This window comes from Pocillopora verrucosa, chromosome 10 (genome assembly GCF_036669915.1).
Source record: "Pocillopora verrucosa isolate sample1 chromosome 10, ASM3666991v2, whole genome shotgun sequence".
In the NCBI taxonomy this organism is placed as follows: domain Eukaryota; kingdom Metazoa; phylum Cnidaria; class Anthozoa; order Scleractinia; family Pocilloporidae; genus Pocillopora; species Pocillopora verrucosa.
The window spans coordinates 19636481-19656892 of NC_089321.1; the positions used below are offsets into that span (position 1 = coordinate 19636481).

The following is a 20412-nucleotide window of genomic DNA, read 5'->3' on the forward strand; positions in this document are numbered from 1 at the left end:
TGACAATAGTCCCAGGTTTCTCCTTTACAACCGACCGACAAAAATTGCGATTGAGAGCTATACACCAAGTGCCACGGAAGTGATGAAGGTAATTCATTATTGATGTTATTGATACAAACGTAGACTCAGGTATTAATAAGTAAAAAGCCATGGGGTAAATTATGACAGGACAGGACAAATTGATGCGGCACTGGATTAAAACACTGGAGCATAGACGAGAACAATTTTTTTTTTATATATTTAACAATTTTTCGCTGGAGAAGTAAGAGAATATTGTTGAATACTATCCGAGAGGAAATATTCACTGAGCCTGAGGTGACTAAATATTTTTGGGTAATTTTTCTGCTGTTATTAGAGCAAAGACGTGAATTTTATTTCATTTCTTTGCATCCAAGTTGTTAGGCATCAAACAACACTACGTAGTCACTCTTTCTTGCTATTTAATGACGAGCTGGTCCATCGCCTAATTGATTATCCATTCAGAAACTATATATGATCGCGGTTCCTTTCTGTTAAAGATACGGTTTAAAATCTATTTTCCCCAGGTGACGGCAACAGATGAGGATACGGGAAACTTTGGCTCTGTATCGTATAATATTCATGACTCCGCAAGTAATCCATCCGTTGACATTCCATTCTCCATAAACTCTGTCACAGGCTCGCTCAAGACCAACAGAGAAATCAAGTATGGTAGAATATAATTTATATCAATTAACAACCATTTGGCTAATCGTCGGATGAACAGAAAAATGTACTTAAATGTATTCTGCACGAGATTCTCTTTTTCAAACAATCTGTGATCTCGAGTCTGGTTAGGACCCTTTATTTTTGAGCGCACTCGATATAAAAATCAAGACCAAAAGCGTTTCTTTCTTTTTACTGATTTTTTTAAGAGCAGAATTCGGGGAAAACTTCAGAAATCGTATGCAAATTGGACTTTAGAAGCTGCTTCTCCTTCTCTGACTTAGTACTTCTTTGGTGTAATTAGATTTTCAGATGGAAGCTTCTATGCGATAGTAGTAAGGGCTGTAGATGGAGCCAGCCGAGAAACTGCCGTGACCATTGAAATAACAGTCTTGAATATCGGCAAGCCTCCGACATTCAAACAAGAAGAGTACTTGAAAAGCGTTAGTGAGAAAAGTCCCGTTGGTACCAGTGTGATCGACATAAAAGCTGACCATAACGACCCCACTGCCCCATTAAAATATGCAATCATCAATGGTGACCCCGAGAACAGATTCTGTATAAACTACTTGGGTGTTATTAGTGTGGCGCAGCCCCTGGATCGCGAGAAGGTGCCATCATATGAGCTCTCAGTAATGGTGTCCCTAAATAACAAAAACAGTACCACCGTTGTCAAAGTTACCTTGCAAGATGCCAACGATCACGCACCGTCTTTTGAGAAGTCAATTTTGGTCATAAATGTCCCTGAAAATGAAGGTTTGTTTTACACTGATGAAGGAGAAACCCCCATGCCATATGTAGTTTAAAAATCATTAATTTTCCGATACTTTCTAACCAACTTTCTTAGAAATGTCCCCAATCTTAAAATGCCATCGTAAGGTATGTAATGCTTTAGTGGAGCCTTCAGGTCGTGCTTCATTTTCTAGCTGTGTCACAAAATGAAGAACTCTTTTTGTTTTCGACTTGTTCCTCTTTTGTCAAAAACTCAAAAGACGCAGAAACTTAATAAGGGTACACCACAGAGCGTTTGACTTAATATTTCAGGAACAAGGGAAAAATTATAACTTTAAACTGTCTTGCATGATCCAAAATGCTTCCAAAACTCAACTAATAGTCTCTGGATAATACTATATGAATCCCTGGAATTCAGAAGTCACAGCAGTATATGGTTCTTTGGCATCACAACCAGTGCTAACGCCCAATTATTTATTTTTTTCACACCAGTCAATCTCAATTTAAAACGTTTGAAGGCAATTGATCAGGACAATGGTGATTACGGAAAAGTAACTTACTCCATCATACAGAGTGTCAGGAGTGACACTAAAGAGCTTTTTGAGGTAGAGCCCGATAGCGGTTGGGTCAAACTGAAAAAGCCTCTGGATCGTGAGAAAGCTGCTGAACATGTGCTGTTCATCAGGGCACAAGACGGTGCACAACCAGAACCACTGAGCGGTAAGTCAATGTAGACTATGTCTTGAAACTGTGAAGTCCCTTACGACCGCCTCACCACTGTCCGTTCCTTAGTATTTGTTATTTAATAATAGTAGTATTAGTATTATTTATTAATATTTGAGCCATAAATCGATGGGAAACTCTCCGCTAAAAAATATTCTGCTTCAACCATTTTTGATCATGTCATGAGTTGGGGCGGTGGTATGGCTGCCGAGATTTGCGTTATATTTTTCATGGCTCGCGTGGTTTAATCTCATTAGTCAAATCGGTCAAATCGAGTCAAACTCAAGGTAGAGGCAACAAATTTAACTTATTAATTATTGATGTTTGGGTTTATTTTTTCAGATATTGTCAAGTTAATTATCCGAGTAACAGACGTAAATGACAACAAACCACGTTTCTCTACTTCTTCTTACCAAGCCTCAATACCTGCCAACCTCAAACATGGAAGTAAAGTAGTCCAATTATCCGCCACAGATCTAGATAGTGGTGCCAACAGACTGTTATATTACACCATAAAGAAGGGCAACAAGGACGGTATTTTTGAGATAAAAAATGACAACGGACTTATCACCCTAGGCAATAGGCCTCTAGCGTCTGCACTCCAGGACACATTCACTTTAATTGTGGAAGCCGCCGATGAAAAGGACAGAAATAAAAAAGACGAAGCAACGGTGTTGATAAATGTGTTTCCTCCTGATGGACCCCCGCGGTATCCAGATCCTTCGTTAAGTTTCGACATACAGGAGGGAATCTTGGCTGGACAGAAGATCGCATCAGCAGCCGCAGCCACCACAGAGTACGTCATTTACACCATACTGTCGGGTAACGAAGATGGTGTGATTCAAATTGATCCTTTCTCGGGGGATCTGGTGACGGCTCAAGAGCTCGATTATGAAAAAGCCGATCGGTATGAATTGCACGTAATGGCGCAAGATATCAAAGGACGGAAAGCTGAAGTCAAAATCACCATCAACGTCATAGATATCAATGACAACAGCCCGTTCTTCATCGATGAGGTCAAAGGGAAGGTCGATCAAAGAGCAACGGCAGGTGCTCGTGCAGGTGACGAAGTGGCCCAAATAGTAGCATACGATCTAGACAATGAGTCTTCCATGAAGTACAAATTATCCCCTGATGCAGAGGCTTACATTGATATTGACGACCAGGGAATTATTCGTGCCAAAAGAACTCTTGACGGTACTATTCCCGGAAAGCGCTCTACTGAACCTTTAAGGACATTAAATTTCAATTTAGAGGCTCGTGATGGTGCCAATCCACCGAATTCTGTAACAACATCTGTGCGCCTGGCATTTACTAATGACCAAGCAGGCCAAAACACTGTGGCCTTAAGGGTTAGGGAGGACACGCCGGTCGGTAAGATTTTTGCCGTGACTCCCAGATACATTCCTGGTGGAAAGTTCTCCATCTTGTACCCAGAAGAGACCCCTTTCTCTGTCGACGAGGAGGGCAGAATTCAACTCAAAACGTCACTCGATTTTGAAACTCAAGCGGTGTACACTCTGACAGTCCGAGAAGAAGCTTTTACTTCCAGTGGTCCCATCTTCAACGATATAAACTTCGAGATCTCTGTCGTAGATGTCAATGATAACGATCCCCGATTTGAATTGAGGCAAAGGCACGGAACAGTGAACGGTAACGCTCAGGCTGGTGCTTCGGCTTTGAAACTTTACGTATCGGATGCAGATACTGATGCGAATGGACTTGCAGGTTACCAACTTGTCACCAGTAACGCTCCCTTTGGCATTGACCCGTTGGAAGACACTCTAAAGGTTGGCGGCCCTCTAATGAAGTCTCAGTACGACCTAGAGATACGTTCATTCGATTATGGAGTACCTCGACGCCAGAACAGCCCATTAAAACTTCGATTAGATGTTGGACAACTGCCTCCAAGATTTATCGACTTTCACGACGATGGGTACAAGTTTGAGGTGCCCGAAGACGCTAGGGGTGGGACTGTAATAGGAAAGATCCAAGCTTTAAGTGTCTCAGGTAGCAGAGTGGGATATAAGATTTCAGATGGAAACTCAGGTAATAGATTTCGAATCAACAGTGATGGTGAAGTCATGCTCAATTTTCTCCTGGATTACGAGACACAAGCAAAAGAATATGAACTGCAGGTGGAGGCTATCGAGATGATTCCTTCCGGTCTGATCTCTTCAATCGATGTCAAAATCTTAGTTTTGAATGCTAATGACCACCATCCTATGTTTGAACAAGGATCGTACACGGCTACCGTGCCAGAAGACGCGGCCTTCGGGAGCTCGATATTGACTGTAGCCGCTACAGACTGTGACTGTAGCCAGGATTGCAGTTGCTCTTCAGGGCAGTTGAGCTACTCAGTGAAAGATACCGAGTATTTCACAGTGGATCCCGACACTGGAGTTATATCACCAGCACGTTCTTTGGATTACGAACGCATTATAACACACATATTTCAAGTCCGTGCATCTGATCATCTGAGGAATAAAACGAACGCAGCTTTGGCGTATGTTAAGATCAATGTTACGAACGTGAATGACAATCAACCCAGGTTTGCAAATCCCGAGTATAGTTTCTCCGTCGACGAAGATGCACAAGTTGGGATAGGATTAGCGGTGATTGAAATTCATGACGATGACCACGATGAAATTACATATTCCATAGTCCAAGGGAGCAGCCCTTTCACAATAGATGCTAGAACTGGGGTCATTTCTCTTTCACGAAAACTTCCCAGCAGTCCTTGGGAATATACGTTCACCATTCGAGGAACGGATTCAAACGGAGCCTTCAGCGACGCGAAAGTTTTCATGACCATCAGGGATAAGAACAACAATCGACCAGTGTTCGAAAAGTGCGAGGACTCTACAGTGACAGAGAATCTATCCCCCGGACAAGTAGTTACCCAGATTGTGGCTACAGACGTGGACAGGGGTTTAGGTGGAGAAGTAGAATACAGTCTGGCGTATGGCGATGAATTCTTTGAGATTGATAATACCACTGGTGTGCTAAAAACCACTGTCACCTTCGACCGAGAAGAAAAAGCCGAATATAAAGTCGTTATCAAAGTTGAAGACGGTGGGCATGGTCGAAGCTCCTCTGAACGACTTCTGAGGTATTGCAAGCTGGAAGTCATCATTGGAGATGTAAATGATAACTACCCCTATTTTCCAGTGTGGACCTACGAAGGAAGCGTTTGGAATAACGCCGAGATAGGAACCTCAGTCATGAGAGTTCACGCGTTCGATTCGGATGCAGGCGTGAACGCCAATGTAGAATACCATTTGGAACCCGATGACAAGTTCGAGATATCAGAAAGGGGCGTCATATCAACCAAAGTGTCACTGGCATCTTTTACGGGAAAAATGACATTAACTGTCTTACCTTCGAATACGGAGCCGATGACTGCTGGTGCAGATAATAGTGCGGATCGGAGTACAAATATTGAAATCTTTGTCTCAGACCTTCCACCTCCGGAGTTTACGAAGGCAATATATACCGCTTCAGTCCAGGAAAATCAAGTTGCAGGTAAGTGGACAAAACAGAAATCCCATCATTCCCATTTTCCCTGCAATCCTTCAATCATTTCCGTGGAATAAATAAAAATGTATTTTGTTCATTTCTTCATTCTCAAGGTTATTTTACATAGATGGTAAGAAAACTTCAAGAAGTTCATCATCAAGTGCGTTTTGGTCTAATGTCACACGAGTTTTCATCTAAGCTGATACTTACTTTTGGCAATTTTTTTCTGTTTAAGGTCGTGGTTGTGACCATCAGTAATTGGCCGTTGTGTTTCATTCTGGTTTTCCTTGATTCTCTTAGTGGTCGTGACCTGTAAACAGTTTCAAGTATCTCGTTACCTCACGCTTAAAGGCAACCCCTTGATTTGATTTATTTTATTCAGTTGCCGGTGTTGCAGACGAATTATCTTTACATCATAAACATGTAACTGAAATGTTTTTAAGTAACTGAAATGTGATTTCAAAGTGTGGCTACTTCTGTAATCGGAAAAGGTCAGAATAATTGTACAAATCACGTTTGGTCGACTATGGTCATTAAGTGTTGAGAGAGTAGGCTTTTTCATAAAAGATTTAAACTTGTATGGCTTAACTTAAACGCAACGTTTTTGTCCTGTAATCTATCTGCAGATACGACAGTCCTAACAATTCAAGCAGTTTCTAAAAACAACCAACCGTTAACATACACTCCCTTATTCACCTGGCAATTTGCCTCAGAGTTCTTTCACATCAATCCTCAGACTGGAGAGATCAAGACAGGTGGTAAGGCACTTGATTATGAGGAGCTTAAGATATTTCGTATGCAGTTCAAAGCATCCGAGAGCAAGACACTTTTTTCCACTTGCCTCGTGGAGATTCGGATCACTGATGTCAACGACAACACCCCAATATTTGGAACGGAGTTTTACGAGGGTAGGGTTCTCGAGAATTCTCCGCCGAATTCGGAGGTCCTTCAAGTGCATGCGTACGATCCGGACACTGGAGGTGGGGGACTTTTGACTTACTCCATCATTGAAAGCGACACTACCGATGGAAAGTATTTCAGTATTGACTCCAGCACTGGACTTATAAGAACGAAGGAAACATTTGACCGCGAGGTTGCTGATGAAAAGCACTTCACTGTCTTAGTCGAAGCTAAAGATAAAGGAGGCAAGTTTGGGAGGAGCTATGTTGATATCGAAGTCGTCGATGACAATGATGCGGGGCCAGTGTTTGCTACAACTCAGTATTCTCTGAGCGTCAGGGAAGATGCTGAGTTGGGTTGGATTTTGCACTCCTTTACCGTGCAAGATATTGATGTTGGTCTTAACTCTTTAGTAAGTTTTTACATCTCGTCTGGAGATGTAAGACATGCATTTCATCTGGAGACAGTGTACTATCCTCAAAATGTTGGGCAGCTCATTGTCGATGATAAGCTTGATTACGAAACTGATAAGGAGTACAATCTGAAGATCATCTCTACAGACGGAAGAACAACAAGTCAACCGCCAGCAAGGGTTAGAATCGAGGTATGAGCTTGACCTGTGTTTGACCTTGAAGCAGCTTTCAATTAAGTAGCGTTGAAAGCTGTCGTTGGCAAATAACAAAAAGTATATAAAAAAAAAACAACTAAAACCCATGGCCTCTAGAAATCGCTTCAGCCAATCGTTAGACGGTCTCGCCTTTGTTCACATGCAAATAAACAATGAACCACATTCCTGCCTTCAAATTTTCATTTTCAGTAAAGTTAAGTAAGTCATTTTCAGTAAAGTAAGTCTTGTGTAGGTAGATAAAGGGAAGCTTTAAGTGCTGCGACCTTTGTCTAAGTTAATTTCACTGAACTAATTTTTCACGTTACCACGTTCCCACCACTAACCTAGCTCCATTTTGCTATATACAAACCACACAAAATATCCACACTGAAACGTCAGCTCTAGAAATTCTTTACGGTGGCCAATTTGAATTATCAACTCAGTTGATACAACCAAATAATCTTGTAATACCTACCACCGGCGCAGCACCACAGTTTCTTTTAATTTAATCCCTTTCATCAAGTTAAATTTGTTCCACGTAGGTACAATGCTGATTAGCTCCAACCTACCTAGACAGAAAATAACAAAAATTGAACTTATTTCCAGGTTATAGACGTTAACGACAATGCCCCGGTGTTCAATCAACTTCGTTATGATGCAACTGTGGTGGAAGGCAGTCCAGGAAGCCTGCTTGTGGTGACAGTAAGTGCTACTGACATCGACACGACTGGCGAGACTGTTTCTTACTTCTTAGACAAACAGGGCGAGATGTTCTTCACGATTGGTCCAGAGAATGGGGAGATACGTACTAGTGGGAGACCGCTGGACAGAGAGGAAACGCCTGTGTTGTATTTCAAGGTCCAGGCTACTGACGGAATTTTTATTGGATCTGCAGGTGTAAAGGTGTGATGTTATTTAGTTTAATAGGAAAATAGAGATCTAAAACATTACAACAATGCTAAGGAAACAATGAATGACAACCGCCACGACTTGACTATCAATATTTCTATCCCACAATACAACACAAGTTTAATTTTGTCATACGCTCAACTATTCTGATGTGACATAACGTAATGAAATGACACACCAGCTAATTTACAGGTATACCATATGAATTGAAATTGAATTTGAAAGTACATACTTTAACATGGAACAGAATTTTAAAAAGTTTGAGTCAGGATCCTAAAATACGATTTAGAACAATTCCACGTTATGCTAAGAAGTAAAAACGGTAGTCGTACATACAATGATATAAAAATAAGTAAAAAGTTAGGCACATACTGAAATGATGTGCATAAGAGTGTTCTTGGCGAATGTAATTGTTTAGGTTAAGTGATAGTTGATAGAGGGCGTAATTCAGTAAATTATCGTGTTTGCGTAGTGTAGTGGAGCTGGTAAACAGGAATCCAGTTTTTTGAAAGCGTACGTTTATTCTTTTTTGTGTAATCCCTATCTTAATTCACACCTTTCATTTTCACCCTTTAAATTCGCTTGCAGATCGTTGTTCTCGATATCAATGACAAAGCACCCTACTTTCCAAGTCCTCCATACATTGGTACTATCGAGGAAAACAACCCTCCGGGCACAAGCGTGATTGTCGTACAAGCTATCGACGAAGATGACCCAAAAGAGAATGGGAACACCGACCTAACCTACTCTCTAGATGACGATAGTGACGGGCTTTTCGTGATTGACAGTAAAACTGGGCTCATATCCAATACTATGACCTTTGATAAAGAAGGGGACCCGGACGAGTACAACGTCACCGTTAGGGCGACAGACAATGGGACTCCCCGACAGCTTAGCGGCACAACAGTGGTAACTATCAGAGTAGTAGACGCCAACGACCATAAACCGATATTTGAACCTCTGGAGTATAGAGCGTCTGTCCCGGAAAATGCATTTCCCGGATTCTTCGTGACACAAGTTAGCGCTACAGATATAGATTTGGGCTTCAACGGTAAATTTGAGTTTACCACGGTGTCTGGCAACGATCCCTATGCGTTCTACATCAACCCTGCTACTGGTGCAATATTGGTGTCGGGAGAGTTAGACTATGAAACACGACCAAGTTACACTCTGAAGATAAACGTATCCGACCTAGGTATCCCCCAACAGACTTCTTCAGAGCTTGCTTCCGTGTTCATCACCATCATCGACGTAAATGACCATCCTCCGATCTTTGTGCCAGATACGTACAGCATATCCATTAACGAAGACGAACCCGTTGGTTCTTCTTTACTAAGTTTGGTGACTAACGATCTTGACAAGGGCATTGAGACAAGGCTGTGGTTCACGGTCGAGTTTGGAGACTCAACTGACAGCTTTGACGTCAGACCTGATCCAAATAATCCTAGTATAGGTATTTTATACATAACTGCTCCCTTGGACCGAGAAACAGTCAGCAGTTACAAGCTGGAGATAAAAGCCGAAGATGCTGATGAACTCTTTGTCATTTGCTTCGTGACAGTAACAGTACTAGATATCAACGACAATGGGCCACACTTTATCCCTCCTATCTTCTTCGGCAGCATCGTCGAAAAGGTGTCTACAGCGCAGTTTGTTGTGACGCTTAGTGCTTTTGACCTGGATGAACCGTTTAATGGACCACCGTTTGAATACAAGATACTCAATGGAACGGTAGAGGGGAATTTTTATATAGAGCCAAGTTCGAAGACCAGTACCACTGCCGATATCTACTCATTGGCTTCATACCAATTCAACTATGAAGAGAAACAAGAATGGAAACTGTGGGTACAAGTAACTGACAATGGCAATCCTGCCATGTCGAACATAACTGTAGTCTACATCGAGGTTAAAGATTCTGTCAATAACAACGCCCCTTTTAATGCCACAATGACGATCATTTTAAACTCGTATCAGGGACGCTTTGCGGGGGGAGTTATAGGAAAAGTTTACTACAGAGACAACGACTTTGAAGTGGATGAAAACGGCTACACAATTACGACGCAGAATCCAGGATCGTTTTTCACTTTGGATACAAACACGGGCCACCTCTCTGCACCGGAAAATATTCCTGCGGGTAACTACGGACTTTTCGTACGTGTAACAGAAAAAAACAGAAATCAGGCGTTACCACCCAAAGTTGTGTTCTCAGGCATAACTGTTATGGTTCGAAATATTTCACAAGCTGCCGTACTAAAAAGTACCACAATACAGTTCGTGCAAATCCATAAAAAAGCTATTTTCGTTGGTGATTACTACTCGAAGCTTGTAGGGGTACTTCAAGAAATTTTTAGCAACAATGGTGGAGACTTCTTTGTACAATACTACGTTTATATCTTCAGTATACAAATTGATACAGACGACCCACAAGCTATAAATGTACAATTAGCAGTAAACACCCCTAAAAACGAGTATTGGAGTACAACTGATATACTGACGAAGCTGATAGAGAAGAGATCTTCGCTTGAAAGTATCGGTAAGATTTTAGTTGAATTCCGTTTTGTTTTGAAATTTTAGCATTGATAAAAGCTATATTTTTGAACATATCTATTTGCTTCAAATGTTACATTCACATTTCGGTTATTTTCAGGGCTAACTGTAAGCACCTTCGGTATTGATACATGCGCAAAAGAATACAACAAAACTGGTATCTGCCGGAACTTGGTCAGCGCCTTCACTACATTTACAGTGATCAGAGGCGACTATGGTCAATTACCTGCACCTGACACCTCTCTCACGTTTGTATCAATCGATGTGAAACTTGAAGCAAAATACTTTTTCTTCGAGATTAAACCTGTTCTAAGATGCTTGGATAAGCCTTGTTTGAATGGTGGCATATGTCATGACGTTCAACCAGAAGGTAAGTGATACAGTCACATTCATCAAAAATGATCATTGATGGAAGTTTATATCCCTGTGCTATGATGTAAGTCCCATGCTTGATAGGGTCGAATAGATGTATTTCGGCCTTGGGAATATCTCCTATGTGAGGACGAAGCTACTCCTTATAATTTTTGGCTACATGAAATTATTGACTGACTGAAATGTTTGTAAAGAAATAATTGGCAATGAGAAAGCCATATCTCTTTAATTATTGACGATTTCAATGTTGGGGATGGCACTCTTGAGGTCCGACGGGCCCCAAGACACTAACAAATTGCCAAAACTTCACATCATTTTCGGTTCTTTCCAAATCTGAAAAACATGAAGTTGATATGTTAGCCGATTTTAGAATAAAGCAGACAGCTACTACCTCTAAAGAACAATGATCGTAAGCCTTAGGACAATAAAAGTAACTGAAGCTTATCACCTTTGCGGAAAATAAATTTAGATATCTGACACGTAAACTGCGTTTCCCTAGGGATTATTTGCCAATGCAAGCATAAGTTCGCCGGGCTAGTTACTGGGCCTCTTTGCCAAGAAACGACTCGCACGTTCGAGGGAGGCCTGGGAGAATCATACATCTGGCTTGAAAAGCTTGTGGCTTACGACAGGAATGTTGTACAGCTGGAATTCACCACAACTGTTGCAGATGGTCTAATTCTTTATCAAGGGCCATTATTGCAAGGTATGCGCTTTTTCCTTAGTTCTTTTGCAAAACTGGTGCAGAAAAAATCAAATCAACACGTTATAGGTACAAGTAATTCTTGTTCTTTGGCCATTTCAAGTTTATTGAAGCACAAATCATACCTCAACAAGCATATCCAGCTGTCATTGTCAAGATGATAACAATTATCTTTAAAAGAGGACTATATTACCTGTAACTAAGCACTAATAGATGAACAAAAAATTTAAGAAAAAAAATTCATTGGAAAGCGAAAAAAAAAAACGTTTGCCCTTTGTTTCCAATTTTAATCTGATCTCTTGTTAATTTCAGTTTCATTGCGAGAAAAATTTTTCTAACTTTTTCATAGTGGGCGTCGGTCAGCCTCGTGATTTCCTGGCCATTGTTTTGTTTGGGGGCTTCATTCGTGTCGTCGTATCATTGGGATCACAGCCTTTAACTTTAACGATGTCGCGTGGTCCTCGACTGGATGATAGTCAATGGCATTCTATTGAAGTGCGTCAAGAGTTGAAGGTATAAGATTGCATTTACACTGAAGTACAACATTTCATTACCAAGTTCACTTGGCAGCGAGAATTGCTCCCTGTTTTCTTCCAAGATGAAATAGTTTTTTGAATGATAGTTGTCATGGAATAACTGCAAGTAAAAAATTTTCTTTGATTTTTTCAAGTTTTGTTGCCAAGTATTAAGTCCAATCATCTAAATAGGGAAACTTTTAGTTCAAGTAGTTTTCCTTGACAACTTTTTTCGCAGTTTAATTGGCAAGATATTACAATTTTTCCTTTTCAAGTTTCGTTGTCCATTATCTGAATCTGGCAGTATTTGAAAAATAGTATTTTTCAAGGGCGTTAAGTTATTTCAACTCGATTTGCAATTTGGAATTTTGGAGGAAGGCGAACCCAGGGGAAAAAATCATTGAGGCACGAATCAAAATTAACAACAGTTTCAACCAACGAATGATACAAGGTCCGAAGAATCGCTCTCAAGTCGCCGCCACCAATGTCTGAAGCCAGGTTCGAGATTCGAAACAGGGCCACAGGCAAGGCTCTCGTAGCTGCGCCATTGCTGTTCAGCTCAAGTCAGTCTCAATGAGTAACATGTAGTCATGTTTCCACAGACGTTTACAGTCATTATTGACCAATGCAAGAACGCACGTTTGATACAGCTTGGGGATCAGTTGGTGGAGGATGAAAGCGAGTGTAAAATATCAGGAAATGTCAGAGGAACCGATGTGTAAGTATTTTTATGAGAAGGAAAAATTTCTACGAAGATTGCAGAAGAATTCCCGAAGACTGTCGTAAGTCACACTTGTGTTTTGGGATTGAATATTTTCGAAGATCAACAATCTTCCTATAAATCTCCGAAGGTTACTTCTCTTCCAAAGATAAAAGTATAATTTGTACTTACTCTCGACTTATAATTTTTGTTCTTTCAGTTTCCTGAACAGTATTTGGCCACTTCAAATTGGAGGGGTGGAAAACCCGCAAGTTTCATATCCAGACCTCAATTACACGGGTTTTGTGGGATGCATACGAAAAATTATCAACAATAAACATATGTACGATCTCAAGAACCCCCTCAAAGTGGTCAACTCTCCCGAAGGCTGCACCTTGGCTCTCACCGCTTGTTCGTCTTGTAATAACAATGGATACTGTGAACCGTACTTGGACAAGGAGAGCGTTTGTGTATGTGATGTGGGGTATTCTGGAGACGACTGCTCGGCATGTAAGTATTTCTGTTGTAACATTTTTTAAAAAAATACTTTCTACTCAGTGACGAAAGTTGCATTAGACTTTTCCGCACCACGCTCTGACTGATCTAAAAGACTCGCGCCAATTTATTAACTATTTACTCGTTTTTTCTTCCACCGACTCCTGTTTGCTTATTTACTCTTTGAGTTCCTTTTCCCTGGTGTATGCCTTTTCTTTGTTCTGATTCTGGCTAGTCGTGGTTACGTTATATAATAAGTTTTGAAGTTAAAACACCCATTTGAAGTCGCCCTATTTCTATGTTGTACTGAGTCAGTTTTAGAAGCTTAAATGTCACACAGATCATAAAAGCAGAGCTTATTAAATCAATGCCATTATCTCTGGCTAGTCTTTTCAGCATTCTCTGACCCTCCCTTGAAGGAGAAAAGATAGCGATGAGTATTGGTTACAACGTTGAAGATGATGGGATTTTGATACGTATATCTAGCCAAAGAGATTTTTCGAAGAGATAAATTATGATAAAACCGTTTTTAAAACCTTGTAAATAAGAGGGAAGCTAACAGACTATGTCTTCAGGAAATCACCCGGAACTTTTCATTGTTAGGACGGCGACACCGATTGAGCCATCTAGTGATGAACGATTTATAAATTTTTTATTACTAAGTGTTGCAAGTGGCTCGATGTTTTACCGTCGTCAATGGGGTCAAAGTTTCTCTTTTGAGATTTTCGTTTAGTTTCAAGTAGAAAACAAAATAATTGGTTGTGGGGGTTCCCGTTTCAGAGTACCCAAAATGTAGATATTTCACGTTCAAATTACATCAGAGAAATATACACCATTTTAAAATACACTAGTAACACTGCTATTCCGGCTAATGACTTAGATTTTTTTTTCATCACCTTGCCTTTACCGTCACCATTCTTGTTTGCATATGGTATCTGATATTTGATACTTATTTTCCTTTTTCCACCGTATCCAGCGACTGTTGGGAATTACTACTTGGAAAACAGTTACTCCCAGTATTCCCTATCAGCCTGGGATTCAGCAGCAGCATCGTCATCATCATCGTCTTCTTCTTCCTTTTCGTCATCGTCTTCATTTTCATCATCGTCGTCATCGTCATCATCATCTTCGTCGTCATCGTTAACCTCGTCAAGGAGAAGACGAGACGTTGCTCCAGCGCCCCAACCAGTGACGAGTGAATATTTCACGAACATTGCCTTGAAAGTCAAAGCCTCGACAAGTACCAACACCAGCCTCGTATTCCTGGCCACTAACAGCCTCGGAACCGAATTTGTCAGGATTGGCGTAAGTACTGAATCCATTTCATCCCAAGACTTGCTGCTCACCTAGAAATGCGGGTCTGCCGGCCTATTCAATTTTCTTTGTTTAGTCCCTGATCAGAGAGGAAATGATCCAATCAAGTGTTGTTCCGTATGTGAAAATGGAGAGCAAAGTTTGTGCTTAGGAAAGAGTGCAGCCTCTTATGAATGTACACTAAAAATAAAATTGCGGAAAATCGCGAAACGTTAATAACTTCAGTGCAGTTGATCTACGACACTTTCAATACCAAGAGTTAAAATCCAGAAATCATATGATTTTTTTCTCCCCATTGAAAATGATGATGAAGAATTTTCTGTTAAATTTTAGCCTCCAAATAGTCAGTTCTCAACCGTTCGAAAACTGTTTTGAAATATTTAATCGACTGCAAACGCCGCCATTTTGAAAAAATAAAAACAAACCAGGCAACCTGGTCGCAAATACCAGTCCACATATTTAGCGCAATTTACATACAGCTGCTACCCTGTCCATTGTAAAAAGGAATAATCGTTTGGGTCATTAATATGCTTTTGGGTGGCCCATAATTGCTCAAGCGCATTGATAAGAGAAGAAAATCAAAATGACTTAAGTTACACCACAGATAAGTAGCCAGGTTGCAAGGCAAGATTCAAAGTGGCGGCGTATGAAATCGAATTTGAAGACAATTTGCGATTGGAGCAGTTGACAAAATTTGACTCTCTTGTTTATAGATATTGAACCATGTACTTCGTTGTGTGTTCAGACTGGGAAGTAGGACAAAAGTCCTTTCGCTTCCGAACGTAAACATCACCGATGGTAAAACACACATTGTCAAAGTGGAAAGAGTGGGTAACTACGCCACACTACAGGTTGACTACGCGGGGAAGGTGGAAGGAAGTACGGGAGGAAGCAGCAATCTGATGAATTTTGGTGGAGGGGCTCTGTTTTCCGGTGGTACCCGCCGGCTGACCGCGATGCTTGTGATGCGAGCGATTGTGAAAAGCAACGGAAAGGCTATTGTGCAAACGGCAGACGGCGGCCTCATCTCGACTTTTACGTCCTTCTCAGGGTCTTTGTACGGAGTGAGTTTGATAACTATCGGAAAAAAGGGTGGTGTTACGGTCAAAATATTGAAGAATGCGACCCTTATTAGAATGTACCAGAAACACAGCATTCGATCTGTGTATAATTCAAGTGCAGGGAAAGTAGTTTTAGGAAGCGCCGGTGTAAGTGTTTCCGAAATTCGAGTTAGTAATAGCAGCGCGCAAAGTGTTCATCGGATACTACAACGAAGAAATCAACAAAGTTCTGGAGATCCGAGAGCGAAGGCTGATCCTGGTGCTAATGCGGTGGTCACTGGTGGCAAACTCAGTTCCGTGGCTGACTATGGATCGAGGCTGAAGCTGAGGCAGTCAACAGAGGGAAAGAGAAATAGGTCGGACGTCGATGAATCTTACGCAGGTTAGTATATTTACTAGGGTCATAGTAGAGATGTTTCCCCTCCCATTGGTCTTGGACTGCGTCATATGTACGATAACCACCCCCGTAAGGTGATTATACATTTACAGTAACTGGTCAAGAGCAATTTTCAAAATCAGTTAATGTGGTTGATACACGTTGGTCGCCATATACATCGGAATTGACACATATTGAGTCAAAAAATCTTTCATAATCTTTGTTTCACCGAGGGAATAACTGCAACCTCTTTTACGCTTTAAACCTGGTTTAACTTGAGTTTGCATGGTATACATCCACAAATTAAACTGAAAAAATATATCGAAGATAATAGAATAAAACAATGTTGTGTTCTTGCGCTGGTGAAGAACAGAGAAACAAGTTTGACTTCTCTCAAATTCGCTCGTAAAATTTTCACAGATTCGCTCTCTAAATTTATCTTATCCTTTGTGAACTCTTAGGTTGCATCCCACAAAATCGATTCAATGATATCGACGTAGACCATGAAGGAAGTCCAGTGACAGTCGAGCGGCAAAATGTTATATTTGGATGTCCTTGTGAAAAGGGAGACTGCGCCAATAACGGAACATGTTTAATAGATACCACTTCGCCCCTGGTGAATGTATGTAAATGCGCTGAGCCTTGGACTGGACTTCGATGTTATGAAATCGTAGAAGACCCTGGAGGTGGAAAAACTCAACGTGAGTATTTTTCATGTCTATTTTGTGAAACATAGATATAGAATAACTGATTCATCTCGACGAACAGGCGCACTAACTTACAGGGAAACCAAGAAGAAACGAGCGGTGGAGCAATTGAACAAGCATGAAGAAATGAACGAGCAAACAAAAAAAAAGAACAGCACATATTGAAGAAAGGAATTTTTAGATATAAACAGGTAGCTGGCCTCTATCATGAAGGAAGGAAATAATTAATTATCGTTACATCTTAGAATGGGTGAAATGCATACCCAGTGCTAGCCTCCGGTTGAAAAGGTTTGGGTTCGAGCTCTGAGGGTTCATTACGTTTTACAGATACTTTGACGGTGAATTTCTCCTCTCAAGGATATTAAAAGGGAATAGTAAACTGTCGGTTGAAGAGGGGGGGGGGGTGGTTAGCCTGTAGCTTGTGTCACGCCATGGGTCAGTGGAGTAGAGGGAAAAAGGGGCCGGGAGATTGATAAGCATCCCATCCGTGGGATAGCAACTTTTTCAGCTATTCAATACGAGTGAAATTGTTGGTGTGGGGTCCCTTTGCTCGGGAGCAGACCTAATTTACTTTATCATTCACTACTTCAGCGAATACGCCTTCTCCGCCAGCGTGGAACTGGTTAGCCATATTGGCCGTTCTTCTCCTTCTCCTTATCGCACTGATCCTGCTTGGACTTTATCTACTGTGGAAAAGGTGTAGGGAAGATGCCACAGACGCAGGAACAGGACCAGCTAAGGCGGCAGTGGCTCCTACAGGACACGGGACAGTCAGGCCCTACTCTGCTGGGGCGGGGGAGATGGACAGTACTGACTATGATCTACGTCATTTGATGAAGTACATGTACACCGAGAAGGCTACAGGAAGCTCGGATCTTGAGCATGGCCATGAGCATGCCAATATTCGCGTGTACAGCGACGATGGTATCCGAGGGACAGACAACCTTCATTTTGACTTAAGGCAATTAACATCTCACAGGTAAGTTGTTGACGTTACAACATTGAAGGGAGACAATTGAACGATAATGAAAACGAGGATATGCGTCACAGCGGTTGGTCGGTCCCTCCGGAACTCAGAAATTTGTTCGTATAAAATTATTTGAAATATCGCATTTTAGGGAAGGCGAACGAAAAGTAAGATGGATAAGTGGGAAAGGTATTGAAGCGGTTTCGGATAGCGATGACAAACACTGCCTGTGTTCGGCGAAATCCTTTATTTTTTAACCATCACTCCTATTACCTGTGGCTCTCAATCCTTGCACATCGTTGTTTTTATCTCGTATCCACGACAAAAGTTGACTTTGTTCCCTTTTCAATAAGAGAGATACTTCAACAACCATATTCAAGACGACATATAAAATTATGACACTGGCCGCGTCTAGAGAAACCTTATCCTTCGAAAGTTGGTCGCCGTTTTCAATTCTGAACTGACTAAGTCTCCCTTCGTCTAACTCTTATAGCGAGTTTTAAGGCAATTAGAGGCTGCACAAACGAGCTTTCAACTCAAATATTAGCCTTTTTTCATAAAAAATTTGAACCACGCTTTCGGGTTTTCCATATGAGATCAGGTTACTGAGTTATTTCAAAATGATGGCGTGCACGATTGAATTGTTTTAGACAATTTTCGAGCTGTTTGGTCACTCATTCGGATCTCGAAAGTGATAAAGCGTGAATTCTTAAACACTTTTTTAACAACTAAGGTAACTGATCTCATTATTCCACTGCAGACATCACGTGATTCAAGGTGGGACGAACGTAAATGACACTCACCTAGGAATCGGTAACCAAGGCTTCCACGGTTCAATGCCCATGGTGACGTCACATCTTCATACAAAAATTACAAGACACGTGGTACGCGCCGACAGTAATGTGTCGCTGTCACATGACGAAGTGAACTCCTTTGAAGACGAAGGAGACGATTCTGACGTGGATGACTTAAGCGAGATTGGCAGCGGGGACGACGCAGACTGGGACCTTCCGGAGGACTCTTGGGAGCATCATTTCGTACGACTTCGTGACGGAAACTAACCAATGGCATCTATCGACATAATGTTCATTTTTTTTTATCTGCATTAGATACATTTTGACCTGATTACAAGGTGGTTGACAAAACAGAAACGTGCGACACATCCTCGAAATGCGCAGCAGAATATCGGTCACATTGTGATTTGCTACAAGTTTTGTCCCTAATTCAGTGAACTGCTTCCTGGAAATAAACAATCCGGTCATTAATGATCAATCTCACATTTTTTTTCCGTCGAAAAATATTGTGGATTACAATAAAATCTTTGCTCGATTGATATATTTTGCTCATAAAATTCAATTGAATAATTGCGGTCTTGTTATTTACTTGCTGCGTCGCTTGACAATTTAGCATCTAATCAGCTTATACTGGATTAATTAGACAATTAATAAGTAGAATGTTCAGACTTGGAACTAGAAAAAGGCAGTCTAAGTCAGGAATGTAAAATTATCCAATTTCAATCGTATTAAGACGAAGTTTCCTCACTTAAGACCAGAAGCTCACCACATAATGGTCAACCGTGATGAGTATTATGTTGTTTATGAATCGATACATATTTCTGTTGCTGATGCATCGTAGGTGGTTATAGACACGATCTTAAAGGTTTACATTGGAAATGATTCAATTGTCACTTTTGCTGTAGCTTATGGGTAAAAGTTTTTCGCGAGCTGTCGGTGTCATCGCACATCCCGCGGTTAAAGCGCTCATAGAATTCGCAACCACATTCTTGATTTTTGTCGTGTTTTTTTCAAATAGGATAATCAGTACGGAATAATTTAGTACAGGTTTCTGCTGTCACCAGCAGCGCTGTCAGCACTAAAAAGAGATGCGATATCGTTGCAAAACTGAAAGCTCTAATGAGCATGAGCATGACTGATGTAACCAGTTACACGCAAAAATTTTGCAAAATAAACTTGACTTCTGCAGGTTGCTTACAGATCGACTTAATTTTGCTTCCACAGTCCTCAAGAGATAATGCGGAAACAGACAGAGAGGCTTCAGGCCCAGGTTTAGGGACATGTCAATTTTTTTTAAATTGACGTCCGCATGTTGACTTCTTTTTTGTTTCTTTTACTGATGCTTGAAGGGTTTTCTTTGCTACTTATTTTTATATCGAAATTTCCCCTCTCCAAGCTTCTCGCTTTTGACAAAATATGGTCTTTTCCTAAGGGAAAAAAACATCTTAGTGATGTAGCGTGTAGTCTTGAACACTGACTTTGCTTCATAGTTCAATATTACACGCGACATTCCTCAGATAATGTCACTGAGCTGATCTGTCTTCAGTTCGACCAGGTTAGTACTGGTAAAAACCCGACAACTCCCCATATGAGGACAAACATTCATTATAAATGACTAATCTCTATCTGTTAAAATCAAACCATAGGAATCGTCTGATCCATTTTTTCTGTTTCAGGGAAAAAAGGGATGACAAAAGTAATGAATGCTGAAAGGTCCTTGTGGTTTGGGTTGTTTCGCGGGTCATGCTCTCCGCAAAAAGAACACAAAAAAATACGATTATGATGAT

The 20412-nt window shown here is 41.0% G+C and overlaps 2 protein-coding genes across 2 annotated transcripts; both read left to right on the forward strand.

Moving 5' to 3' along the window:
• Window positions 1–759: 759 nt before the first annotated feature.
• On the forward strand, window positions 760–5426 carry LOC136283755 (protocadherin-like protein; the record flags this gene model as incomplete). The annotated part of the gene is made up of 4 exons (XM_066172948.1): window positions 760–811; window positions 997–1440; window positions 1909–2136; window positions 2482–5426. Coding segments are annotated over exons 1-4 (3669 nt in total), but the record flags the coding sequence as incomplete, so codon positions are not given.
• Window positions 5427–6683: 1257 nt separating this feature from the next.
• On the forward strand, window positions 6684–19734 carry LOC131778446 (protocadherin-like protein). The gene is made up of 14 exons (XM_066172949.1): window positions 6684–6690; window positions 6783–7162; window positions 7772–8068; window positions 8663–10607; window positions 10722–10991; window positions 11493–11699; window positions 12046–12209; window positions 12814–12929; window positions 13132–13421; window positions 14383–14711; window positions 15434–16163; window positions 16619–16858; window positions 17456–17843; window positions 18592–19734. Exons 1-14 carry the CDS (start codon window positions 6684–6686, stop codon window positions 18890–18892), a joined length of 5664 nt encoding a protein of 1887 aa, XP_066029046.1. The 3' UTR covers window positions 18893–19734.
• Window positions 19735–20412: the final 678 nt, after the last annotated feature.

Excerpts from the sequence above, each read along its gene's own strand:
- LOC131778446 (XM_066172949.1), top strand. Across the intron at positions 8,069-8,662 it reads TTGGATCTGCAGGTGTAAAG|ATCGTTGTTCTCGATATCAA; the intron begins GTGTGATGTTAT and ends ATTCGCTTGCAG. Across the intron at positions 12,930-13,131 it reads AATGTCAGAGGAACCGATGT|TTTCCTGAACAGTATTTGGC; the intron begins GTAAGTATTTTT and ends TTGTTCTTTCAG.